The 27,044-nt window shown below is 38.4% G+C and overlaps 1 protein-coding gene across 1 annotated transcript; it reads right to left on the bottom strand.

The window, feature by feature from the left end:
- Positions 1-917: 917 nt before the first annotated feature.
- On the bottom strand, positions 918-27,044 carry LOC126820987 (tyrosine-protein kinase receptor Tie-1). The gene is made up of 6 exons (XM_050549231.2): positions 26,975-27,044; positions 23,694-23,887; positions 22,464-22,559; positions 21,316-21,530; positions 19,805-19,942; positions 918-1,171 (listed from the first exon to the last, which is right to left on the bottom strand). The coding sequence occupies exons 1-6, from the start codon at positions 27,042-27,044 to the stop codon at positions 985-987; spliced, it is 900 nt and encodes a 299-aa protein (XP_050405188.1). The 3' UTR covers positions 918-984.

Here is a 27,044-nt window from a genome sequence, read left to right as displayed (position 1 = left end):
AACACGAAGTAAACAGAAACAGTTGCTTAACTTTCATTAGATTTTTTAAAAGATCAAATTGATGATAAGTATAATACAAATTACGCCGGTAAAATTGGGTCAATCAATAATGATAATTGCAATAAATTCTATATTATTATAATTATATCATAAATAACAACAAACTTAACATATAAAACTTGAAATAAACAACAATTAACAATATAAACACATTCTGCTCCAAAAACGGGGGTAATTTATTTACAATCATGTATATATTATTCATTTCACGTCACGATATAATCTTGTACAATCAGACTAAAATTATGTGTTAGACTCGCATTAATCTGAACAACCTTTTGCCATTATTACTGCCCAATCGATATAACTCTTCCGCGTGAAGTGTAAATACATTTAACTTTTAAACTCTATTAAAATAATACACCATGATTGCATATTTGTGCCTAAACTCACAGTATTTTTCCTCCAAGATTTGACCAAATCTACCTATTTTTAATTATTAATATAATTTATATACGGTGAAATAACAATACTTTCTAATACTAACAACATTATTTTCACAAAAAATAACAAACATAAAACCACCAGTTCGTATAAATTCAACTTTTTGTTTTGATTTTTATTTTGCTTGTGGTTCTTACTAGCACTCATTCACAAAGTAAAAATCTCCTTGATTTCTTTGTTTTTGTTTATTATTATCCACATGTTTCTTTGTAAATTTTTAATATTATGCGCGGGGTTCGTTTAATAAAATCGGAAATGTTTTTTTAGCCTTTGTGTGTATGAAAGATGTAAAACGGATTAGATCCATATTACAAAATAATATACTTTTTTTTTAATATGGCGGCCATCCAGGGTAGAGATATATTCTCAAAGTAGACAGTTCTCTGTGTGCAGTAGGTGTTTTTGTAAATAATTTACTGATTTTTGATAATATATAAAACTAGACCCGTTTGAGATCCTGTTGCTATCTATTAAGTAATTCTATAAGAAAGTAGATATATTATCGTTATCAACATCATAATACCGCTTGTCTTGTAGATTTACATTTAGTTGCAGATATTCAACACCTGAAGTATCTTCTATCAACTTTTCCAATTGTTCTCGTAACTTTGTGAAACTTGGTCTGTCTGAAGGTTTCGCTTTCCAACAATCCAACATAATATCATATCTGAAAATATAAACACCAAATATGAAATACAAGAGGAGGAAAAGTAAGAAGTGTACGCGGAAATATCGATGACACAATTCAACATTCCATGCGCCCTTGGCTATAGACAAATAACCGCATATTAGTCTTAAAATAACCGTATGACGTTGACATGACACTAAGCATCACATATTTCCTATTCTTTGTACCTGCACTGTCAAGCTGTACATCATGTTCCTGAAGCAACGACTGCGAGCTTTACAACATCTAGCCGTTACTACATTAGTCTGGAATTCCCAAACATTTAGGTAGTTATCATCTACCTTTACCACAGACACATGATACAAACACGTAATAATAAAAGAACAAAAAGTAAATTAGAAAGGTTTGGACTAAGATGCGAAGTGGGTCATAGCCGAAAAGTGGAAAGTTCCAACAACCTTGATATTGAACGAAGCTTGAAATTTACAACTCGATTATCACAGCTAGACATTTCAGTTGGAAAGCGCGCGACTTGGTATTCGCGATTATAATTTCGAAACAGGAATCTGAGAGGTCCCCGTCTGGGTTAGGAACCAATCGAAATTAGTGTCGAAAAATACGCGAAGGCCTTGATAAGATCGAATTTAAAGCGAGGTCAAGCTTTCTACTGAAGATTGCTGTACATATGATTCGGTTTTTCTATTGATCCGAGGAACTAGATACACTTTCCATGTTAGACCCGAAAATTCTAGTCCAGGATTCCAATCCCGGTGTGGGCTTAGTAGAATCTCGAGATTTTTCAAGCATGGTTCCTAAGTTATAGTCAGCACGGTTAGCACCTTTTGCGCTAACAAATAAAGTGCTGCCCAGTCTTCCGGATGGGACAAACAATCCGTGAAATCGAAGAAAAGAAGGTGGAAGCACCGTTGTCCGGGCTAAATTCTCGCTTAGCATAACATACATGAACAGAGACTTAAATAATCATAGTTTAGTCTCAAAATTACCGAAATATTGAATTGTGTTGACGAGATGTTAGACCCTTTTTATTTCCATTAGGCCTACACGGCATCTCTAGGCTGGACGTCAATGAAATAAAGTAAGCCCAACGGTTTAAAGGGACAATAACACTCTTGCTGGCTTGACAGCTCCAGAAAATAAAAAATAGCCATATTCTAAGTACTAGATGTGTTAGTGTCTTACCTGTTGTGTAAATTATCCATTAAATCCTATTTTACTTGTCCAGAGGGTTCAAAAATATTTTTAAATCCAAGTCACATTTGAAAAGCTTTACGTCAGGCTTTTCAAATCACTTAGTTGACTTTTTCCAATTTTTTAAATTAGGTGTGTTAAGATGAAATTTATATCACCAATTAATTGGAATATTGTAAAATAGTACAATTTGTTGACCAGAATAAAGATTGGGACATATTATTCAGTTACAACAAGAGTGGTATTGAGCCTTTAACGTAAAACCCAAACAAACAACACACGGAACACCTGATTAATGTCGCTCAAAAATGACAAAAATTCTGAAAACTTGAATATTAAAAAGTACATGGTTATAGTAAAACTATAAATATGTAAAGGTAGGGTAAAGTGTCCACATGTAGACATCCTACAAATTATATATGATAGAGACCCATCATATTTTTAAGTTCATTTAGTTTGACGAGTTGACAATTTACACTTCTCAAAGAACCAACGACCACATTATCACAGAAAACTCGTTACCGCTAGACATTTTAGATCTTGATAAATTTTTTTATAGCTAAACGGCGAGTTTAAGTTTGTTTGGTATGTTTTTTATGTTTCACACCTTAAAAGGCATCATATTAACAGGTTTGATATGTTTTTGTTTGTCCTATGCACCCTACGTACTTGCAAGGTAAAGTATGTCCTATATACCATAATATTGTCACCACGTTATTTCTGGTCTTTTTAAATTAAGACTGAGTCCAAGTAGCTTATATGTGATTTATTAAACATACTAGCATGAATGACATATTGTCTTTATAAAACACGTATCATACAGGAGAAATAATTAGGTAAATAAAATATATTTAAAATACATTAAACATACATTATGCAGGAGCTAAATCTGTATATTGCAGGTCTTTCTTTAGGCCTGAAATGTTATCTAAAAATTAGACATTAATTAACCTATCCAGACCATAATCAACTCTAGATGGCATCGTTAGCCTGCGATCTGTAGTGGATTATGAGCCGATTTACTACATAACTTTCCTTCACGATTTAACGATTAAATGGATAATCGAGACTATGCTGTTTATCGTACTGACTTTAGTAATGATGATCAAGGCTAGCCGGAAATTTCAACCGCTTAGTTCTCGGTTCATAGTGGATCAATTTGAATGAAATTTTCAGCAAATTGCCTTTACATTATTTAGTTTTTAACTACTATAGCGAGAACTGCCAACTCGTTATCGAATCTCCCATAATGTATCTTTGATGTTGGCAAAGATATGTTTACCAAAATGGGAAATGTAACATAGGTTTGTAAAATTATATAGAAATCATATGACTTATGTCGGTCATAATATTTATTTGTATGATAACATTTCCCCATGGACGTTATGATTGTATGATTGTGGCTCAGTGAGTAAAGCGCTGGCTCGCAAACCTGGATGTACCGTGTTCGATCCCGGTGTTGGCCGAAAAAATATCATCTGGTTTCTCGGTGTGCAGGACAACGTATAATCGTTCTGTGGGATGGAACGAATAAACGAGGTCCCGTGTACACATTGGCAGTTGGAATTCGATATAATAGTAGGCCGTAGCGCCGTTGCCCCGGCAAAATTTCCCCCATGGCACGCTGTATGGCGTATGCCCGTCATCATTAGCCCAGTCGGAGCTAAACAGTAGGACGTTAAACCCTATACCATTTCATGTCTATATATAGCACACCCATTTAAGGGAAAGCTAACATTTCGCTTATTGACCTAAATAGTTGATAGACAATAACCCTTATTAAGATCTGTCAATATGACAACGCCTACATGCTATTTTAAACATCAGCTGATATGTGTTATAAAAAAGCTAACTTACAAAATATTGACAACAAAAATTAACTTTAATTAAGATAGACACATTATGTGATGTCCTCCCCTAAAATATTGTTTATAAAAACATCTTAAACATACATTATGGAAGAGCTAAATGTGCCTATTGCAGGTCTGTTTTTAGGCCTTAAATATTAACTATTAATTAAATATTTATTAACAGCGTGATTTGACCATAATCAACGCCCGATTATGATGGGTCCGATTTTAAACAGATTTGAATACGATCTGCGCTTCAACGGCGCTTGATGATTAGCCTTAACAACGGTAACAATGACAACCGAGGCTACATTGTTATTGAAATGAGGTTTTCTTCTCCACTAAAAGCGAAGTAGTTTATTGAAATTTTCAGCATATTCCCTTTACATTATCTATTTTTTAAAACTGTCAGCTTTTTATCTAATCTTCCATAATGCCGCTGGTCCATGAATAGGCAGCATTTTTTTTTTATAGGCAGCATTTTTTTTATATAAAAAGAAAAGAAAAAAGGGCTGCCTATTCGTGGACCAGAATAGTACCAATACAGTAGGACAACTGCTGCTACCAGAACTTGTCCTAAGAATAGTACCAATACAGTAGGACAACTGCTCCTACCAGAACTTGTCCTGAGAATAGTACCAATACAGTAGGATCAGTGCTGCTACCAGAACTTGTCCTGTGAATAGTGGTTATACAGCAAATCCACACTATGTTAGCACCGGGTTCGGCAAAACGTTTCAAGTATATTTCAGGTCAATTTAATCGCACAGAGACTGTGTAATCACACATCGTAATGACACACATGATTATCTTCCCCCAACACTAAAATGTCTTGACAGAAACCCAAGTATACAGCATGGGCTAGTTGTAATCATTCAAAATGTGATTGAAAAAAGGTCAACAGTGAGCTAATTTGTAGGGTGGTTTCCGCAAAACAATTAACTTTGTTGACCTGCGTTTATTTTATGGTGTGTGGGGGTGACACGTACATCGCCATTACGCGAAATGTTGTGAAAACTTCAAGATATTTTAATGACGATAGACTGCCAGAAGTAAAACTAACTATGTACATTAGCACTCTGTTGACACATCTGTACGGGCTAGAGATATTTTCAAACCTGCTAAAAGGCCATTCACGATATACAATATCTTTAGCAGAACGGTGATGGAAGTTCTAATTTTATTGATCAATTGTATATTGAATTACGATCATGATCAAGTACGTCTATATACAAGACAATGGCGTCGAAGAGGTTACACAGACGTCAAAGAGAGCAGAAAGGAAATGCCGCGACTAGTTTCTTGTTTGCCCGACAAAATGAGCATTAAATTCACTACTGAGTTCATTCGTAAACATGGATGTCTAACAGGCCTCGAAACATCGGACGTGGTACGAGGGCAGAGAGGGGTCAAGGGTGCATCGGCCCCGATTTGAAAAAATCGTCGCATCCACTGAAAAATATAATGACCTAAATCCAAACTATATATTTGGTATTCTCATCAAGTCACGTATTCTTCACCGCGATGGGCCCCAAGGAAACCAGTTGGTGCGATGGGTCAGTGCTGACCATTTTAAACTTTTAGTTTTCTCACCGGAACGCACATTTCTAATTCATCACATTGCTAATAGTTAGCGATCGCAAAACATTAGCGCAATGATGGTTTTTCCAGTGGTTTAAACGGGTACTGGAACTTTCATCAAGAACAAAATACAAAGAGTTTCATAACATATCATATTGAAAATAATCCAAGGTAATTATGGTAAATCAAACCATTGACCTACTTATAGCCTGTGTCGGATTAAGATGACGAGAGGTCCTAGGCTATTCTATTTATGGGGACCCACCGAATTCGCCACCCCCAGGACTAGAGGTAGACAACAGTTTGTTTTAAACACATATAAGCAAAGATCTTAAGACCCTGGGCTCTAGCTTGGTAAGCCTATAGGTAATTCTAACCTCGTGGGTTTTCTCCGGGTCCTCCGGTTTCCTCCCACTCATAAAGACCCCTACGTGCAAGCGAATTATTGAAATAAAACTAAACCATATGTTAGTCCCGAAATGACCTAGTTTGTGTCGAGTAGACGTTAAACCCCATTTCCCCCCCCCCCCCAATAGGTAAATCAGATACTGTGTAGCTTAAATTTGAAATTAAATGAAATGACGATTAACATCCCACTGTTTTGCTCCGACTGGGCTAATGAAAACGGACATACGCCATAAATTGCGAAACTTTACCCGGATAGCGGCGCTACGGCGTACTTTTATATAGACACTCTACTGCCAAGGGTTGTTTAACGTTCACGCCAATGTGTACAACGGGGCCTCGGTTTATTTTCCAGTCCGAACGACTATACGTTGTCCCTTGCCAGGCCCTTTGTTTTGTCCTGCATAACCAACAAGAGGGGACCACGCCGAAAAATTGTGATGAACATTTTCAGTCATCAGCGGAATCGAACACCGGACCTCCAGGTTAGCGAGTCAACGACTTTCTCACTGGTCCACCTCGGCCCCGCATTCAATACTATCGATACAATTATAAAAGCAAATCACAGCAATTTTTGGGGTTTGGTTTGATATATTTTCATTTCAATAGTTCGCCGAAGCCGGTACAAAAAACCTGCGACCTTATGATCTAAAGCGCACGCGTTAGACCACCGGCCACTCAAATAAACAAGCAACATAAGACACCAATTTAAATAATTTAACAACTTTTATCGATTTAATTAGCTCTCTTTTATCACGGAGGGAACAACGAATCATATCTAAAAGGGATAGAAAAGATAGCAGCCATTGGCATGTATATAGAGATAGATACACCTTTCGCTTAAACAGTCGCTTAAAAGACTATGTTCCCGGCTCACACTACCATGTTAATACACTCTTTGTTGACACGTATATCTCTTTATCCCTCCATATTTACTTACAGACTGGCGGGGTTATGAACAACGCACTCGGTTCTTTTTGACTTAAGCCCACAGGTTCGCCTAAATAGCATGTTCAACGATGGCATGCTCTTGCATTTTGTGTAGGCCAGGGATAAACACAAGCCCATGTTTAACGACTTTCTGTGGATTCGTTTTCATCTGTTGTAGTTATTCACTGAAAGCTTTTCAGGCGAGCTCTCTGGTTTATTTTATTTAAATGAAGTGGTTCTCTTCCCCCATTTTTATTTATTGAAACACGATCCTCTTTCTATAAACTAGCTTTCAAACTATTTTAAGTGGTTCTGTTTCTTAAGAATAAAATGAAATGTGGTTTAACGTCGTACTTTTCTACTCCAATGGGTTAATGAAGTCAGACATACGCTATGGAGCGTACGCTGTGGGAGGTGTGGTGTGGGGGATGGGGCGGACAGTGGTGCTACGGTCTACTCTTATTTCGAATTCCTGCTGTCAAGAGTTCTTTTACGTACAATCCTACGCGTAAACAGGGTCTTTTTTTTCGTCACATCCGAACGACTATAGAGGCTCTTCCTTGCCAGACCCATACGTTTAGTACTACTGACACGGGGAAGCCAAGCCGGGAAATTCCTAGGAACAGTTTTTAAAGCACACATCTAGATTCATTAAGATTTGATTGCCACTTCCTATTTATTGGGAATTAACACAGCTGTAGAAAATATACAGGACATCTGACGATTTTCGTACACGAAGTGGTTTATGCTCTTTAAGAAAGGGTTATACACCCATCACTGAACACTCATTGGCGACCATTTACCACTGCTAAACAAAATGTTTCGCATTCCAAACTTGAATTCCAACCTCGTGGGTTTTCTCCGGGTCCTCTGCTAAAGACCCCTACGCGTAAGCGAATTATTGAAATAAAATAGAACTTGTGTTAGTCCCGAAATGACCTAGTTTGTGTCGAGTGGACGTTAAACCCCATTTCTCTATCCCTCTTCAAATTTGAATTTTAGATGTACATATGGAAAGTAAACATAAAAAGCTTTATGAAATTAACAAATACCGTAACAAATAGCCATAGACAGGTTCATCCATTATCTGTATCAAAGGGATTGTTAATTATTTGTGATTACCCTCTACTAGAGTTCTAGCCACTCCAATGATAGCCCCCAGCTATTCCAGTTATTTAACATACAATAAAACCACTGTTAACTAACTAATGATCGCCATCCCATTTACTCAAATTCCATAAGTGACTAATTTATTCAGATTGACACTTGATGGTAAAATATTGAAATGTCAACCGTGGCAATAGAAACAGATATATAAAATTCCATTACCGGTAATGACCCCAAAACCCTTGAATAACTTCCGCGCAAACTCGCGGACATTCAACTTAGACAAAGATTAGTCATGGAGGCGAGTCCGTTGATTGAATATTTAGGTAAACGGGAATTATCGGAAAATATCAAATTTCTCACGGCTTTAACATTTAATTTAGAAAACAATATCAAAGTACTAAAGCTAGATAAATGAAATGAAATGAAATGGAGTTTAACGTCCTACTGTTCTGCTCCGAACTGGGCTAATGAAGACGGGCATACGCCATACAGTGTGCTATGAGGGCAATTTTGCCCGGACAGTGGCAATACGGCCTACTCATATCGAATTCCACCTGTCAAGGGATCTTTTAAGTGCACGCCAATGTTTACATGGGACCTTGGTTTTTCGTCCCATCCGAACGACTAGACCGCTGTCCTTGTCCAACGCTAGATAATCTCCCGACTTGGATTCAGTCGGATTTAACACAGATCCAACAATTTGGTTCACGGTAAATAAAAGAAGGTGCCCACCTTCTTGCATAGATAGCAGTATAAATCGATGAATTTTCAATTCGTCATACCGTTGAATCATTTTTGACCGGTTATTCATATTAGGTATTCAACTGGTATAGTTCGAAAGGGGTCCCCATAGCGCTAAAATCAGCATAGAGTTCTAAATCTGAAGTGAATCAACACGACTCAGTTCTATACATACAAAGGTGAGACATCTGGGTTAGAAATAAAACTAAAGTAAATGAACATGGACACAATTATATCCATGTTGATTATTTCCTAATTCATTTTTGTTTCGTAATCATTTTCTCGCAATTTGCCGTATTATTGTCGATGTCATATGGTTTAGGAGTCTGTATTTATTAACCCGATTGGTGCAGACATGTAGGACGTTAAAGGCTTTTCATTTCATTTCAATTGAACCAATTTCAACCCGTTCCATACCATCCGGAAATTATAACACCGATGTCTGTTCGGTTCGCTTTTTCCCTAATACAATTCGTCTGTATTAAAACCAAAACCATCGGCCATTAGGAACCGGGCATGACGTCATCGTCGCCATCTTGAAATGGTGACGTCATATCAAAAATCAAGGCCCGGCTATTAACACGTAATGGTTCAAGAAACAGGCATGCCCAGTTTCATGTCGGTCGAACTGAATTGACTGAGACTTAGACAGACTTGTTTTCAAAGCGCATCACCCCCAAGATAAGTATTGCCTGGTCGAAAATAGAGCTGACTAAATAACAAATCTCCTTCATTTTATTTACTAGAATAATTGATACCTGTAAATATGTTTCCATGTAAATACAAGTAGGTTGCATTACGAATGGAATTTCTACAATTTGTACAGCGTAGTAATGCTAATTCTTCAAATTTTCTAAATTTTTAGCGAGATCGTTGGCCTGGTGTATGACTTGTCATCAATTTAACCAGACGATGAACGTGAATACAAATGTGCATTATTATTCGTGTCTAAAAAAAATAAAGCAATAAATTTAAATCAAGAATTATAACCGGTTAGAGACTACTGCATATTATTGCGCTTTAGCCGAGCGGGCTATTAATCCTAATTAAATTTCAATGACAGAACTGGGTAAAACCCGGTAATATTCACAGTAAGGTTAAGCTATATATTCTGCCAGTTATTGTAACGGTCATTATATTTGTCTTATATATACAGAATTGGGCCCCGCACTAGAAAAGTGTCCTGCAGCTCGCCAACTTAAAAACCCCCCACATAAATGGAACCCGGGGCCTTAGAATATTATCTACAGAACTATTATCTCAGGGAGAAGTTTGTTGAAAACTAAATGAAATGAGATGTTAAATAGCCAACAAAACTCCAGGCAATCTGTCAGCAGGACTGCCAGGTGTGGCTATTTACAGGTATCAGTCAATTACTAATTGTGAAGTAAAGCATGGTTGGCCTTAAATATGAATGAATATAGGCCTATTTAAAGTTATTCATGTCCTGCAATGTATTCATATCCTGTAACTTCGGGCCTCCCAAACTGGGCCCCCGTAGTTTCTTTCTTATTTCAAATTCCACATGTTAAGGGCCTTTACCTATGCACGGGACTTGGGTATTTCGTCCCCAAGGAACGACTAGACCTTGTTCCTTGCCAGGTCCTCTCGTTGCACCATGAGTAAGGGGCGAACCACCCCGGAAAATCCAGATGAATTTTCTCTGCCAACACTGGAATCGAACCCGGAACCTGCTGGTTAGCGAGCCAGCGCCTTAATTTCTGTGCCATCACAGTCCTGGATATATTATCTACAGAACTATTAACTCAGGGAGAAGTTTGTTGACAACTAAAAAAATGAGATATTAAAAAGCCAATAAAACTCGGCGCGGAAAACAAACCTGCGTCATTTCGAACTGATCCCCTTATTTCAAAACTACGTATTTAGCACAGTTTCGTTCAAATTCTTTCATGAATGGGATATCATTAAAAAAAGATGATGGCGGTATCTCAACAAAGATTATAATTAACATTGGTATGGAGAAAGATAAACATCTAGCGATTTTTATCAACAATAATACCTAGGTGTGCCTTTTCCCTCGTGGACGTCCACTAAGCTTCGTATCACACACCATAATCTTAGATTTGGTGTACAAGATTAGAGTTTGGAGCAGTATATCCTTGAACAATAACACCAGAACAATACGTCAACATTCTTATTATTGTCGGACCTCCCATACTTGAACAAAGCTCGCTATCAAGCCACGTTAAAGACGCGGGCGTTCTATAAGTGCACCCTGTAGTTCTATATGATAAAGCCCTCAATAGAAAGACAATCGTTTGTAAATCAATTACCCATCTAATTGGCTAGAACCCATAAAAAAGGTAAACTTGATGACTATAGTTTGTGCTGTAAAGGGGTTGATCATTTCAGTTTATACCTCCTCATTAAAGTACTATATACGAGGGTTATAAATAATTGATTTATAAATGGTCTGAATCCTAATCATGTATCGTGTATAAATATTCACAATGCGGGGTTAGTATTTTCTTCCCGGGAGTTCCCAATCACGGAAAATTATTATTTATACAAGTAATATTTTTTATACGCAAGAGAATAGTTGACTTCAAACATTCGTAAATACTTATGCTAAACAAATAAAAATGTCATGGTTTACTTCGGTACTGATTGATTGGTTAATAAGCAGAATATATTGGTATTAGACCGGGTTTGTTTAGATGCAGTAAAAGATACTGCTGATATTAAATCAGATAGTATACACCGGTTATAGTTTAATAAGCAGACTAGTTATTTACATATACTAGAAACACAGATTGTTCCGATAGACATAAACACACTGTTTAGTTTTACTTAGATATAGTACACTGATTATGTCTGCACTGATTATTTCGAGAAGTACTAGTTACATGGATACAGCATTAAAGACTGGTTACATGGATACAATGTTAAACACTAATTACATGTATACAGTGGTAAACCCTAGTTACAAGGATATAGTGTTAAACACTGATTACAAGGATATAGTGTTAAACACAGATTACATGGATATAGTGTTAAACACTGGTTACATAGATACAGTGTTAACCACTGGTTACATGGATACAGTATAAAACCCACATTTTAATGTGTATTGTCATTTTGGGTCTAACGTGTGGTGTATCTAAACTTGGGCGAGAAATAACCCATGAGGTTAGGCAGGCGCCCAAACACTAGTCACCTTAATACAGTAGACAAATCTGCCCCCCCCCCCCACACACACACCACCGACAGCTAGGTGTCTGATCAGCATAGCCTATGCTATATGTCCGAACAACAGTAAATGTTGTCACGCTCAAAACAATGTAGCCATTGTCCGAAACTGTTCAATAGGCGACTTCCTTTTAATGAATCGAACACACACTATTAAAATTTTCAAACAGAGAGAGAGAGAGAGAGAGAGAGAGAGAGAGAGAGGGGGGTGTATGGGGTGTATGGTTTAACGTCCACTCGACACAAACTAGGTTATTTCATTTATTCGCTTGCGCGTAGGGGTCTTTAGCAGTGGGAGGAAACAGGAGGACCTGGAGCAAACCCACGAGGTTGGCCAGGCGACCCTATTCCTTGTCACGTGCAATCGGGGAATCGAAACCACGCTACTTGACTCAATGACAGTACTTATGATGCAACACGCTCGCGTTAACCATTCAGCCACCCAACCCCAGGACGGACAGAAAAACGACAATATACTGCAGTATAAAAAGCGCAATAGAGAGAGCGGTTAGGAAGGGGACCCTACTCCTTGTCACGTATAGGTGTAGGGTCGAAACCACGCCTCTTGACTCCAATGACAGACTATGTGATCTAAAGCGCATCCGTTATACGTTCGACCACCCAAAACCCTTGCTCATGACAACTTTGAATATATACAACGAAAGAATGAATGTATGATTTTTTAATTTAATTTCACGTAAATTGTATATAATTGTCTGAACAACAAGTGCAAAATATTATCATTTTAACAAGGAGAATGAATACAAAGTGTTATCCTGATTTTAAAGAAAACCAGAGAACATTAACTCTGATCGACATAATAGTTTAGACTTCAAACACTATTTAAGCGGTTTTCAACCTCTTTTGACAGTGTACCCATTTTTTTAAAAGGCATTTTTTTCTTCCACTGTCGACGAGACGTTTAACCACAATAATTCAATGTACAATTGAAAAGAAAAGAGATATGTAAATTGACATAAAAAACGTAATTCAACTGTACAGCTCTTTATCTGAAGACAAATAATATAAAGGGACATTCCGCCTACGACAGTCGACACTGAAGGTCGTCCGTACCAATAACATTATAGGATTGTATCTCGTTGGTCAGCATTAACCAAATATTGTTTTTACATGTATATATTGTCTCTTCATAAGCCTAGTCGAAACGTCGCCCAGTTATAAATAGTTATGTGTATTCCACAGAATAATATTGTGACCTGAACATTATTAGTGAAGATTTAAGAATGACAACAGAATGGCGTTCAGCCGAATGTTGTGCCGAATGGTTTAACGCGTGGGCGTTAGATGGTAAGGTATGTCATTGAGTCATTGAGTCAAGAGGCCTGGTTTCTATTCTCACGTACTCGTGGGTTTTCTCCGGGTCCTCCGGTCTCCTCCTACTGCCAAAAACTCATATGCGCAAGCGAATTTAACTGGAATTTAACAATATGTCAGTCCCGAAATGACATAGTTTGTGTCGAGTGGACGTTAAACCCCATTTCCCTCTCTCCCACAATGACAGAATGGTTACTAAACTTTGGTTCGTGATACCGAGCGTTATGTTACATGGCGGGTCTTATAAAATTAAAATAACAACTGTGTTTAACCATGCAGTTTGTGAAGTCAGTGTCCCAATAACCGTATGCCAATGTATGGATGAGCGTCTAGAAAACCAAGGTAATTTTACTAACTCTTTCGCTTTATGTTTCTGGTTGGCAATATTTATGGAGCGATATTAGATTCTGCGCTCCAACTTTTTAACGCTATACTGTCGTTATTCGAATGTTCACCGTAGCTGCCAGTGTGAGAGGTGAACATATACCATGTTAAGTCATATTTCCATATACATGTAATTTATGATTCAGCGAAACATCCCTTTAAACTGCAACAGTCTTGTTTCATTGATCGTCAGATTTACATCTAAAAACGCGAACAAGCTGGTTTCATTTATACATTTGTACGTCAATTACGGTTTGGGGGAGCCGAAGTGGCTTAGTGAGTAAGACGTTCGCTCGCTAGCCTGGAGGGACCGTGTTCGATTCCGGAGAAATGTTACCGGGACTTTCCAGCGTGGTTCCCTCTTGTCAGTGGTGCAGGACAGAGGGTCTGAAAAAGAGAAAGCGTATAGTCATTCGAATGGGACGAAAACCAGAGGTTCCGTATACACATTAGCATTGCACATAAAAGAACCTTTGGCGGTTGGAATTCGAAGAAGGGGTAGGCCGTCGTGCCGCTGTTCGGACACAATTTCCCTCATAGGACAATGTATGGCCTATGTCCGTCTTCATTGGCCCAGGCGGAGCAGAACAGTTAGACATCAAACCCCATTTCATTTCATTACAACTACAGTTTGGCCCTCTTTATTTTTTTTTAGTAAATAAAAAAAAGAGAGTTCTCTCTACTTCGCTAATCTACTGTCGACTAACCTCACAGTAAACAAATCGACAACATGTAAACAAGGCTTATTGTAAACTAAGGGGTTTAGCATACTTTTATCTCTCCCCGTTTACTTTCCTAGCAGACTGTGAAAACATTAAATGTTTAACCAACAACAAAAGCTATCAATACGCCTAGAAAACTGTGTGTACTACTGTTTGTTGAGACTGACATTAACATATGTCTTGTTAAATTAATGCCGGGTTTAGTGAGATTGACGGGAGTAAGACATTAAACATCCTCCTTGTTTAAGTCAAGTCGCTGTAGCTCTAGATTGCTTGTTACAAAATGAAATGAGGTTTAACATCCTACTGTTCTGCTCCTATGCTGGGCTAAAGCAGACGGACATACGCCATACAGTGTGCTATGAGGGAAATTTTGCCCGGACAGCGGCACTATCGCCTACTCTTATATCGAATTCCAACTGCCAAGGGATCTTTTACGAGCATTTCAATGTATACACGGGATCTCGGTTTTTCGTCTCATCCGAAGGACTAGACAGCTGTCCTTGTCAGGCCCTCTGTCCTGCATCACTGGCAAGGGGGAACCACGCCGGAAAATCTGGATGAATTTTCTCGGCCAATGCAAGGATCGAACACTCGACCTCCAGGCTAGCGAGCCAGCGTCTTACCCACTTAGCCACGTGATCTCCCTTGGTGGATACAGGTATACCTTTTACCTTGTATTCAATGCTTTTAGGGTGTTGGATGGTCCAATAGTCTAACCCATGAGCTTTGCGTAAGGTTTGTTATTGAGTCAAATGGGCGTGGCTGTCCAACCTCGTAGGTTTTCCCAGGGTTCTTCGGTTTCCTCCCACTGCTAAAGACCCCTATGCGCAAGCAAATTATTGAAATAAAATTGAACGATATGTTAGTCCTGGAATCACTTACTTTGTGTCGAATTGACGTTAAACGGGTATGCACGTAAAAGAACCCTTGACGTTTGGAATTCGTTGAAACGCCACTGTCAGGACAAAATACATCGCCCTACCATTGCACACGTGACCATTGACATAAATTAACTGTATGTTAGTCTCAAAATGGCCGTGTTATGCTGACGAGTGTTAATTCCCAACTATTTAATTGTTCAATATTGCTGCTGATTCGGAGAACATATTACCGTAAACTTGTCAAAAGCATCAATCATCATTTATATCATTGTATAGATCTATTCCGTTATTTAAGACGTAAAGTCCACGTGTTTTAAGGTTTGTTTTTGACCAGTCATTGAACTTTCACACAAAGCATTTTTGTCAGATGTGGAATTTCAAATATTTGCGTTTTAAAGGACGAGTCTGTTTAGATTTGTAAGAATCATTAAAGCGTCGAGTCATTTAAATCTCTTTTGGTAATTTAGATTTTGTAGATTCACCCAACGTTGATATATATACAGTTCAGACCTCGACAAATGATAAAAAAAAAACGGAATTAAAAGTGGTATAATGATAGAATTGAAGACATGTTATCGTGTTTGTGAAATAATTTATTATCCAATTTCTCGTACAGAAGATCGGACCTTTTAAAGGAGATGTCCCATCTGTATTTCTATATTCTAACTTATATGAAATGGGGTTTAACGTCCTACTTTTCTGCACCGATCAGATATATTCTAACAGAAGACATAATGATGACAGCTACTCGATGTTAATTAGCCCCCCACCCCCTCTTAGTGACGTCATCAAAGACGGGCATATCTTCAAATGTGACGTCTACAAGCTTAAACATTGCGATATTTATTGTCAATGACCCAAAATTATTCTTGTTTTTATGTGTCCTTCCCAATCGACACTTCCATGTTGTCCAGTAGCGTCACAAAACACAATATTGGCGTTTGAACGAAGTTCATTCTGGTAGTTATTACCCTTGTCTGTCTATTGTTAGAATATACAGGTGGACCACCACCTTTAAAGGCACATCCTTTATAAAATATAATGTTCTAATTCGACTTAAATTGTAGAAGAATCAGATAAGGGCAAATACATCATTGGAACACATTTGACATTAGAATTTGCGATAGAAAATAATACATGATAATGATGATGATGAGTCTATAACTATATCAGATTCTTATCACAATATAGACCTATTTCATAGCACGTACACATCTATATAGGCTTTTTTTTATTAAGTAACTTTAACAAACCTGTCAACATATAGAGATAAATGGACGCCCGTCTCTATTACACAATTTATAAACAAAAACCTAATATATAATGATATTATTTTCAATAACACTTTAATACAAGCTTATACAAACTCTCCAACTTATTCATTTCTAAGTATGCCTTCTTTAATTTGATATGTTTATGCCCTTAAGATGTGAAGAGGAAAAAAGGGGTAGTGTCGCTGTGTACGTTGATTTATGAATTCTTGTGAAGACTTGTTACACAGGTGCGTGGAAATATTTGGCCTCACACCTGGGCTGTAGCGACCTTCTCGATGTGAGTTAATTAGGCGAAGTCCAACCCAAGGTGCAGGTGCTTCGTACACGGTATCATATTTAGTCATTTTCTAAATTAGAATTCATTCACCTGCACAACCAACCACCACACAACGTCATAATGCGGAATTTTGGTGTGTTTGGAATTTTAGAATAAAGATTTATTAGGCACTAAGTAACTAATTTCTGGCCTGCGTTAACTGTATTAACAAAATGAACGTACCCAGTATGTACAGACAGCTCTGTAAGTGGGCTAAGCGACAATACCTATACAGTATTTTGATTAAAGCCTTTAAGCGCGGAACAGGGCATACATTATACTTGTATCTGTGCACGGAGAAAGGAAGTGAAATGACATGAACTCAACCATAACTGATTACATAAAATTCTTTTTACAATTTTTAAAAATATTTACTCTATTTTCTGTATTCCACGTGAAGATAACAACTATATCTATTTTAAGACTTTGGGACTTGTGTGGTCGATTTAAACATTCGTTGGCTTAATGGTGACGGGTAGCGAGGTTCTAGAAAGTACCTTAACACTGAAAATGGCGACCTTCTCTCCCTTGATTGTTTAACGTCTCCTTCCACACTTGTGATATCGCAGACATGACACCCCCCCCCCCATCTCCCGCTTCCCCCGTTCCCGCAGCCATAACTTTGTGTGGGTTACATTTCACAATATGGCGTTATCCAGAAAGTAGTATTGGGATGGGATGAAAACATGAGGTCACCTGCACACGTTGGAGTGCACGTAAAAGATCCCTGGTAGTCCGAATTCGAAGAGTAGGAAGAAACGCCGTATACGTTAAACCCAATTTCATTTCAGTTACGTTAACAGCTGGGTACATATCCCCCGATAGTTCAAGATATCTGGCACTTTGTCATCCAAATAGAGTTTGTTTACACTATTGTATTTAAATAAACGGATTGATTTGAAACTTTAAATGTGAATGAAACGCCGTCAACAAATAAAATGGGGCGGGTTTACACTACGCCGTGTTCTGTGAGGGTACTTTGCCCCTGGACGGCGACGTTTCCGCCTACTGTTCATCGATTTCAACAGCAATGTTTTAATTACGTACACGCCAACGAGTACAACTCCGTTCAATACCAGAGAAATGAAACGAAATGGGATTTAACGTCCTATTTTTCTGTTCTGTTAATGAAGACAGGCATACACCAGTGTGCCATGAGGGAAAGTTTGCCCGGACAGCGGCGCTGTGTCGATGGGTTCTTTTACGTGCACGCCAATGTGTACAATGGACCTCGGTTTTCGTCCCATCCGAACGACTATACGTTGTCCCTTGCCAGGCCCCCCGCCCTGCACCACTGACAAGCGGAACCATGCCAGAAAATCCCGAGCAACTTTTTCGGACAACGCTGGGATCGAACACGGGACCTCCAGGTTAGCGAGCCAACGTCTTACTACTGAGCCACAGCGGCTCCTTAATATCAAAGAACGTAAATGAATGGGGGTTAACGTCTTGTCACCATTACACCATATTTAGAGTAAATAGGGCCCAGGGGAATATTTTTTGCCGCGGAGTGGCGTGTACACCTACTTTCGACACCATCACAAATACCAATGGATAATTTACGTGCAGCATAGGATGTTTTTGGTTCCATGTTAACGACTATTCATTTTCCCTATCAGCCTCGCCGGCGTTACCCTGATATCTGGCAACCGAGATAGAAAATATCCAGAATGTTTTTGTTCTAGTCAACAATATTGTGTGTTTGTGAAACCACGCTCGGGAAAACACGTCATGGCCGACACGAGTTGATAATTCCAAACGGTAATGTGCCACTCCCAAAACAGTGACACGCAAGCCTAATAAAATTAATAGAGTTGGTTTGATGTAATAATTTTCACATGAATATTGGTTTCATACCAGTTTAATATATTTTTGAATTCAAAGAACAATTAAAATAACTAAATTTGAATAAATTATAAAAATTTCTTGTGCCTACATATTTGTTCTTCCTTTTAAAAATCAACTCTTGGGAAAGCATGAGTGACAAAAACGTTGATCTGGATGTTCATAATCCCGCGTTCGTTCGTGTTCTGCACGATCACACATTGACATACACGTAGTTTCGTGCACCTCCCACTTGATCTTAATCAAGAGACTACGGTTTTTCCCCGTTTGTTGATATCTCTCATCTTTATGCAGCTTTGCAAAATTAACTGTGATTGCAAATCAAACAATTTTGTCATTTGTAAAGGTTCATACTAAACCTAGATAGATCAGCAATGAATCAAACGCCCACCTTCTCCCACCCACACCTACAAGCTACACTTAGTCGACCGGGGAAAAAATAAAAGCTCTATCAATTCGATAAAAAAGGATAATTATTCTTCTCCAATTGACGATACATGTTTTGACGACGTTAATAGAATGAAAGGACACATTCCAGCTATATATAACTGTTAAAATTGTGTTCTGTTAATGTTAAAATATAAGATAGCCATTCAGCCATATTTCAATCGAAACATTGAATTTGGATAAGGCTTTTGAAATTAAATGAACAGCCCCTGCAAATGAATGAATGAAATAGGGTTTAACGTCCTACTTTTATGCACTGACCGGGATAATGAAGACGGGCATGCGATATGGGAGAAATTTTTCCTGGGCAGCAATTGAATTATCTGTCAAGGGTTATTTTACGTGCACACCAACGTCTACACGGGAGCTCGGCTTTTCGTCTCATTCGAACAGCTAGACATGACAAAGTGCATTATTGGAATAACTTACAGTTCCTGGGAACAGTTTTCTGGTTTCTCCATTCTGTAACCTTTCTTTAATTCCTGTAATAGGTCTTTGTTATTGATTCCTGGATATGGATTGCCGCCAAATGTTACAATCTCAAACACTACTACCCCAAACGACCATCTGAAAATTAGGAAAGGTATTTGCGAAACGAAATACAACACACACTTATGTCATTTGGCGAAATAAATATGTCAAGTAGAAAAATTGGGTTAAGGAATGAAGTCGTAATAAGTCTTCATTACTCTGATTGGAACAGAAAAGTAGGGCGTTAGTTACTTTATTCAGTCAATCCTAAATTAATATGGAAAACGTTTTGTATTCTTTGATCAAGTCGAATGAAAAATAAGTCAAAGAGCAATAGTAAAAATGGTGGTGGTGGGGGGTCAAAGTTCACGCAATACAATTAGGTCATTTCGGGACTAAAATAAAATTCTTTGTTTGATTTTTCTGATTGCGCCTGGGAGGAGATATTATTATTATAGGTTCCGTCAAAGAAAGCCGTAATAACATGTTGGTAATCCAACCTCTTGTTGCATACAATAACGAGGCAGAACTCACTAACGTAGTGTTGACAGTTTGTAACACCACTGCATACCACTTTAAGTCAATCACCACCGAAGTTTACAAACTTGCCGCGTACAATAATGGAATCGAACTCACGAATGGCGTGATGCATGATTGAAGCTCCACAGCTTAACATATTAAACCAACGCAAATTGAGGTCTGCGTTGGTCGAACTGGGCTAGACAGGTTTGTTATAATGGAAGGGAGATAACTTCGTTTTAACGCAACTTTAAATACTATACGATCAGAAATGATTGAGTTTTGTTGATATTCATTTGTTTCTATGGAAATAGAAATATAAATGCCTAATAAGCAGAGAACACAAATAATGTAATATGTTTATTAAGCGAGCGTTGGCTGGCTAACTAACCAGCCGGTCCGGGCTTCGATCCCGGTTTTGGAAGAGAAAGTTCTCCGAGATTTTCCAACATGGTTTCCCCTTGCCAGATGTGTGGGATGGGGGACCTGGCAAGAATCAGCTTCCAGTCATTCGGAATGGACAAAAAACCGAGGTCGGATGTACACAATGACAGGAATTTGGCGAAAAGTAGTCGGAATCGCCGCGATCCGGGCAAATTTCACCCCATAGTACACTACATGAAGTACACCCGCCTTCATTGTCCGGTTGGTGCAGAATATTAGGACGTTAACCCCATTTCATTTCATTTGTATACAAATTCTGAAAGGTGTTTGAATTATGCAGCCGGAAACACACCCGGGACAGGGGGTAGATAGGGGCTCATTTCATTATCCCCACCATAACTTAGTTCGGGCGTGGGATAATAATACTATTTCGCGTCATTCTTAAATAGACATTAAGAAAACATTTAGGGCATTTTCAAACATTTTGCCTGAAAATGGCTTTTCTTGGGGTGTTAGTTCCGTTTAATAAAACAAAAGAATAATTTTAAATCATTTAAACTACCTACACGTCGCTTGCAATAGAGAATGACAGTTCAAAGATAGCTTCTATAGACATCCATTTTACAGGCAATTTACCGCCTTTTCTGTTGACATAGATTTTATCATCATAAATATATCTCGCTAAACCAAAATCTCCTATCTTTAATATCTTATCTGTTCCTATTAATATATTTCTGGCAGCCAGATCTCGGTGAACATAACCCTTTTCTGATAAATACTCCTAAGAAAAAAGAAGATATAACATTTATTTCTAAGTCGATTTGGGTATTCGTGTTGTTACTATTAAGAACACAGATTTGTGTTTGAAGGATTAAATGTTTGATTTTTAGTCAGGATTTTTAAAAAGTGTGTGCGTGTGTGGGTGTGGGTGTGGGTGGGGGTGTTGGGGGCTGATTGGTGGACTGTATTGACAGCGGAGCCACCGCGTCCGAGCGCGAGCTTACCATGTGAAATCTAGATGCCAGGAGATTTAGTCTGAGACCATTTCAGATGTTTATATCTGCAAGGAAATCAGGTCAGTTTTTACTCTAAAACCCCGTTTTTATTTAAAATTAATCGCCAGTTATGAATTCGATGACTGGATTGCTGGATTACATGCTCATTTTTATACGCCCATTAGCTGAAACGCCATGCGAGCTCGGTGTCATAGTTCTGAGGGACTCTGCGACGATCCGAGGACAGGAACAGGAAAAACTGAGGGCAGACATGAACATTTCTCCTAAATCATCTCGCGACGTACTTCCCCGACACACTGTACTAAGCACCAACCTCCCTCCCAAGGTGACTCGGTCAGTATAGCCCTAGCCTATAACTGGGAGGTCCCGTGTTCGATCTGGTTGTTGGCTGAGAAAGTTTTTTGATTTTCATGCCAGATTCATGTTGTTAGTGGTGCAGGGGGTGGGGGTGTTTGGCTATGAAAAGCGTCTAATCATTCGGTTGGGACGAAAAGCCGTGTATACCATTGGCAGAACGCCAATGATTCACCGGCAGCTGTGAAATCGAAACAGGCGAAATATGTGTCATCACACGTTTCATTATCACGGTTGATGCAAAAAATAGGATGTTATGTCCTATTTCATATAATATTTACTGTATAAAAGGATTTATCTTTTAAACTTCTTTCATTTCTGTTTCTAAATTTAAGTTTACTTACCATGCCCATACTGATTTGTCGACAGAAAGACAGAAGATCAGCTGATGTTAACATCGGAGTTTGATTATTATCAACATCTACCACAACATTCTCATCCTAAAATAAACGTCAGTTTATATTGAAAAGTTTATAGATGTTTTTATATTGTAACAAAGTACTCTATAACTTTCTTCAATTTAGCTCCACGTGACTTCAAAGGAATATGCACTGGTCAGTAAGCATACCATAACGTGATAAAGAGACAATTGCATTGTCTTATCTATTCTCTGGCGCTATATAATCAGGAGTTTACTGGCAGTTAGACAGGCAGAGCGGAGAGGAGAAGAGGGGCATGGACGAGTGCATAGACTCACCCCAAGTTCAGCCGCTGCCTTGGCAGAGGGGCGGAATGCTGGATTTAATATAGTTATGTACCGCCCTGATATGTTCCTGTCGTAGTCTAGTTCCCGATGTATAGTCTAGTTCCAGTATATTAGTTTAAGTTCCTGTATTGTTTTGTATGAAGATGTGTTATATTCTGTTCCGATGTAAATAAACCATATATTTACGAAACTGATCTCTGTTATCACTAAAATAGTGTTACAATACATCTTGCAATAACAAGTTATACAATTAATTCTGATTTTGAATAAACACACATAATTATCGAAATTACAATCACTGCTCGTCCGCCCCTCCGCCCCCACCGACCCAGAGAGTTCGTAAAACTTGTTGAAATCCACTACAATAAATTGTACGTAAAACGACTCAAAAGCTGAATGTTGAAAGGTGATTAGCAATTGCTTGGCAGATACACTCTACAAGTTCTATAATTTCAGTTGAATAATTTCGATGTAACTGTCAAATAAAACATTTTGACGCATGCTTTCTAATAACCGCGATTCATAAACCATGCAATATCTTTTAGACGAATGAATAAATGAAAGGAGGTTTAACCTACCGGGATAAAGAAGACTGACAAACGCCATACAGCGTGCTATGGGGGGAATATTTGCCTGAACAGCAATTGAATTCGAACTGTCAAGAATTCTTTAACGCTCACATGTCCTCGGTTTTTCGCACTATCTGCACCCAGACAAGGGGAAACTACCCCAAAACATGCCGAGGACCTGGTTCGACTGACAACGGGACGTTCAGGTTAGTGAGCCAGCACCTTACCCACTGAACCATAGCGACTCCCATCCTGTAGACGAGTCCACTCCAATATTCAAACACAATGAAATTACCTACCGTATCAATAGCATGACGAATATTTTGAAGATATGTGAGTAGATCTCCATTAGGTACATGTTCTACAATAAGACATACTGGATCTCTATATGTACAACAGCCTATTATACTAACTATATTATTATGTACACCTATTTCCTTCATTATATTAATCTCCTTTATAAATTCCTGTTTATTACGATTATCAGTATTATCTGAAATTATCAAACCAGGTAAAGAATTAGACGATTTTGACAAATTCACATGTTCATATTCACGTTAATAAAATTCGTGAACTAAATGAAATAAATGAAATATTCAAGTTAACACAATAAGTGAACTATTCAAGTTTATAAAATAAGTGAATCATTAAAGATACTTTCCCAGAAAAGTATTTATCGGGTGGTTATTTCCAATAAAAGTATGTCAAATTTGGTATACATGTATATGAACAGTATAGACACCAAACTTTACTAGAAAAATACTGGATTACCCAAAAAACGACTATGGGACAAGCACTGGGCAAAATTGTCAGGGTATCACTAACTGGCAACCAGCTGTTATCTGCCAGGTTATTGTGTGCCAGCTTAAGTGAGGGAGCGGTTGTTATTTCTTGATCAAATGGTTAGGCAGTTTGAGGGGTATCAACGTACAAAAGACTCTGCAATTAAACGGCGGAAAAAGAAGTTGACAGAAATAATTAAGAATTTACTTTGGTCTCAATATGTATGGTAAATGTACAGTAAGTAATGATAAATACATTCTGAAAAATGGATCCTCCCACAATGAAGCTAAGTTGACAGACATTGTGTCTAACATCAGCTTACTTATAGCTATAAGTATCCCCGGCGAATACAATGTTTTGAAAGGGAATTGAAGCAAATTTTTGATAGATTGGCTACTTTGAATATGTTTTTAGTCCAAATATATCATCAAATAACAAAGTTTGTACGCGGGAATGTATCTTTAAAGTACATAAACTATGTGTCCTATTCAAGTTATTAAAATAAATGAATTTTTCAAGTTCAAAAAATAAGTGAACTATTTATGTTAATAAAAAAAAAGTCAACTAGTCAAGTTCATTAAATAAGTGAACTAGTTGTCAAGTTCATAAAATAAGCGAACAAGTCAAGTTAATGAAATATCAAGTTCATAAAATAGGTGAACTGTTCATGTTCGAAATAAAAGTGAATTATTGAATATATCAAATAAATGAACTATTGTTAATCTAAAAAAAGTAGACTATTCCAGTTCATAAATTATAACTATATAAGTCATGCATTAAAAGAAGTGTGTTTAAAACTGGCCAAATTAGCTTTGATTTAGTCGATGGTGTGTGTTTGTGGCTAACAAGTCAAAAGACTGAAATATCGTGTGCAAGCTGGGACACGATTACTTTTTTCGGGGCCACCTGACCCCACTTCTAATGTATTGTATTTTATTTATGTGTAAATCTTACTGTGTGATAACTAGGCATAATATAGTATGCCGGTGTTATAAAATTTATCACGTAATAACTAAAAAGCTACTGTACAAAAATAAGTACGCAATAGTTTAACAGCTACGGCGAGAGAGAGAAGGATAGAGAGAGAGAGAGAGAGAGAGAGAGGGATGACGTTAAACGCCCATTCGACACAAACTAGGTCATTTCGGTACTAACATATGGTTCAATTTTATTTCAATAATTAGCTTGCGCGTAGGAGTCTTTAGCAGTGGTAAGAAACCGGAGGAACCCGGAGACCCCGGAGAAAACCTACTCCTTGTCACGTACAACCGGGGAATCGAAACCACGCTAGTTGACTCAATCACAGACCTTATCATACAGTACGGACGTGCTAACCATTCGGCCACCCACTCCCCTTAACAGCTACGGTAGTATGTGTTGATGTCATAAAACTTACCAACCACTATTCAAAAAAAGTAGGGGATATTTGATTTTTAAGTGTTATTAAAGTCACCTAATGAAACTGACGAAGAAACAAATGACAAAATGAAATGAAGTTCACATTCATCGATTTATTCCAAATGATCGTTAGACTAAGTAAGGCACAGACTGACCATTATAAGGGTAAAATGATACCCGGGGTCAAACAGCAAAGTTACCACAGCATCACAACCAAGTCAGTAACGGGTAAATCCTCCTCTGTTTGCCAAACAAGCATTGATCCGACGTGGCATACTCCTAATGAGACGTCTAAGGTCATTTTGGTCCAGATTGTCCCATTCCTGTTGCAACGCAGCAGCAAGTTCTTGGACATTGGCAGGACGTTGTTGACGTTGACGTAACCTCTGTCCAAGCATGTCCCAGACATGCTCGATGGGGGAGAGGTCGGGACTCAGTGCTGGCCAAGGTAATGTGGTGATGTTCTTTTGTTGGAGGTAACCTGTAACGATCCTGGCCCTGTGACATCTTGCGTTGTCATCCTGGAAGATGAAACGGCGGCCATGACGTCGTGCGAACGGCACAACATGGACTGCCAAGATGTTGTCCCGGTAGTACTGGCCTGTAACACGCCCTGCAACAACATGTAAAGCCGTTCTTCCAGCAACAGTGATGCCTCCCCACACCATAACAGAACCACCCCCAAATCGATCATGTCTGATGACGTTAACGTCTTGGAAGCGAGGACGTCGGGCGCGAAGGTGACCCCTATGCAGTCGATGCAGTCTGGCCACTCACTCTCACACCAGTATCTGTTTGAAGACGAGCGCTGATCTGATTTGCTGTGATGACACGATTTCTCAAGGCCAAGGTACGGATAAATCGAACCTGGGCTTGAGTTGTCGCCCTTTGTCGACCTGAGCGTGGTCTGTCCTGTACAGATTGTGTATCACGGTATCTGGACCATAGCCTGCTTATGACAGACTGAGAAACATTCATCGTCTGCGCCACAACCGCCTGTGTTGTGCCGATCTGTAGCATGCCAAGGGCACGTAACCTTTCATTTTGGGTAAGCCGACGCATATCAAAATTTGTTTTCTGGTCACTAAAACAATTAAACTGATGTTTCCACCCTGGAATTCAATGCCACAATGACTGTAACATTCAAAGTCAGAGTCGTGCAAATCTTGGGTTGGACCCCCATGATGATCCCACGCATCACCTGCATTCCATGCGGTAGCTATTGGTGCGTTTGGGCGTCACATGTAACTGGAAATGTTTCTTCTGTTAGGTTCTATAGTGACTTTTTTCGTAGTCATTTGCATATTTTAGTATTATGCCCCCAAAATCAAATATCCCCTACTTTTTTTGAATAGTATATAATAGCTACTGTGGTATGCACTGATGTTATAAAACTTACCATGTAATAATTTAACAGCTACAATAGTATGTGTTGATGTTATATCTGATGGTTGAGGTGTTGGTACCAT

The sequence above is a fragment of the Patella vulgata genome, chromosome 5, assembly GCF_932274485.2.
Source record: "Patella vulgata chromosome 5, xgPatVulg1.2, whole genome shotgun sequence".
NCBI lineage: Eukaryota > Metazoa > Mollusca > Gastropoda > Patellidae > Patella > Patella vulgata.
The sequence above is the reverse complement of the archived record's forward strand: the minus strand, read 5'-3'. Positions and strand labels throughout refer to the sequence as shown.

Excerpts from the sequence above, each read along its gene's own strand:
- LOC126820987 (XM_050549231.2), bottom strand. The coding sequence starts at position 27,044 with ATGGTACCAACACCTCAACCATCAGATATAACATCAACACATACTATT. Across the intron at positions 23,888-26,974 it reads AGCTGTTAAATTATTACATG|ATAATACTGATAATCGTAAT; the intron begins GTAAGTTTTATA and ends TGATAATTTCAG. Across the intron at positions 19,943-21,315 it reads TTCTCTATTGCAAGCGACGT|ATGGTCGTTTGGGGTAGTAG; the intron begins GTAGGTAGTTTA and ends CCTAATTTTCAG.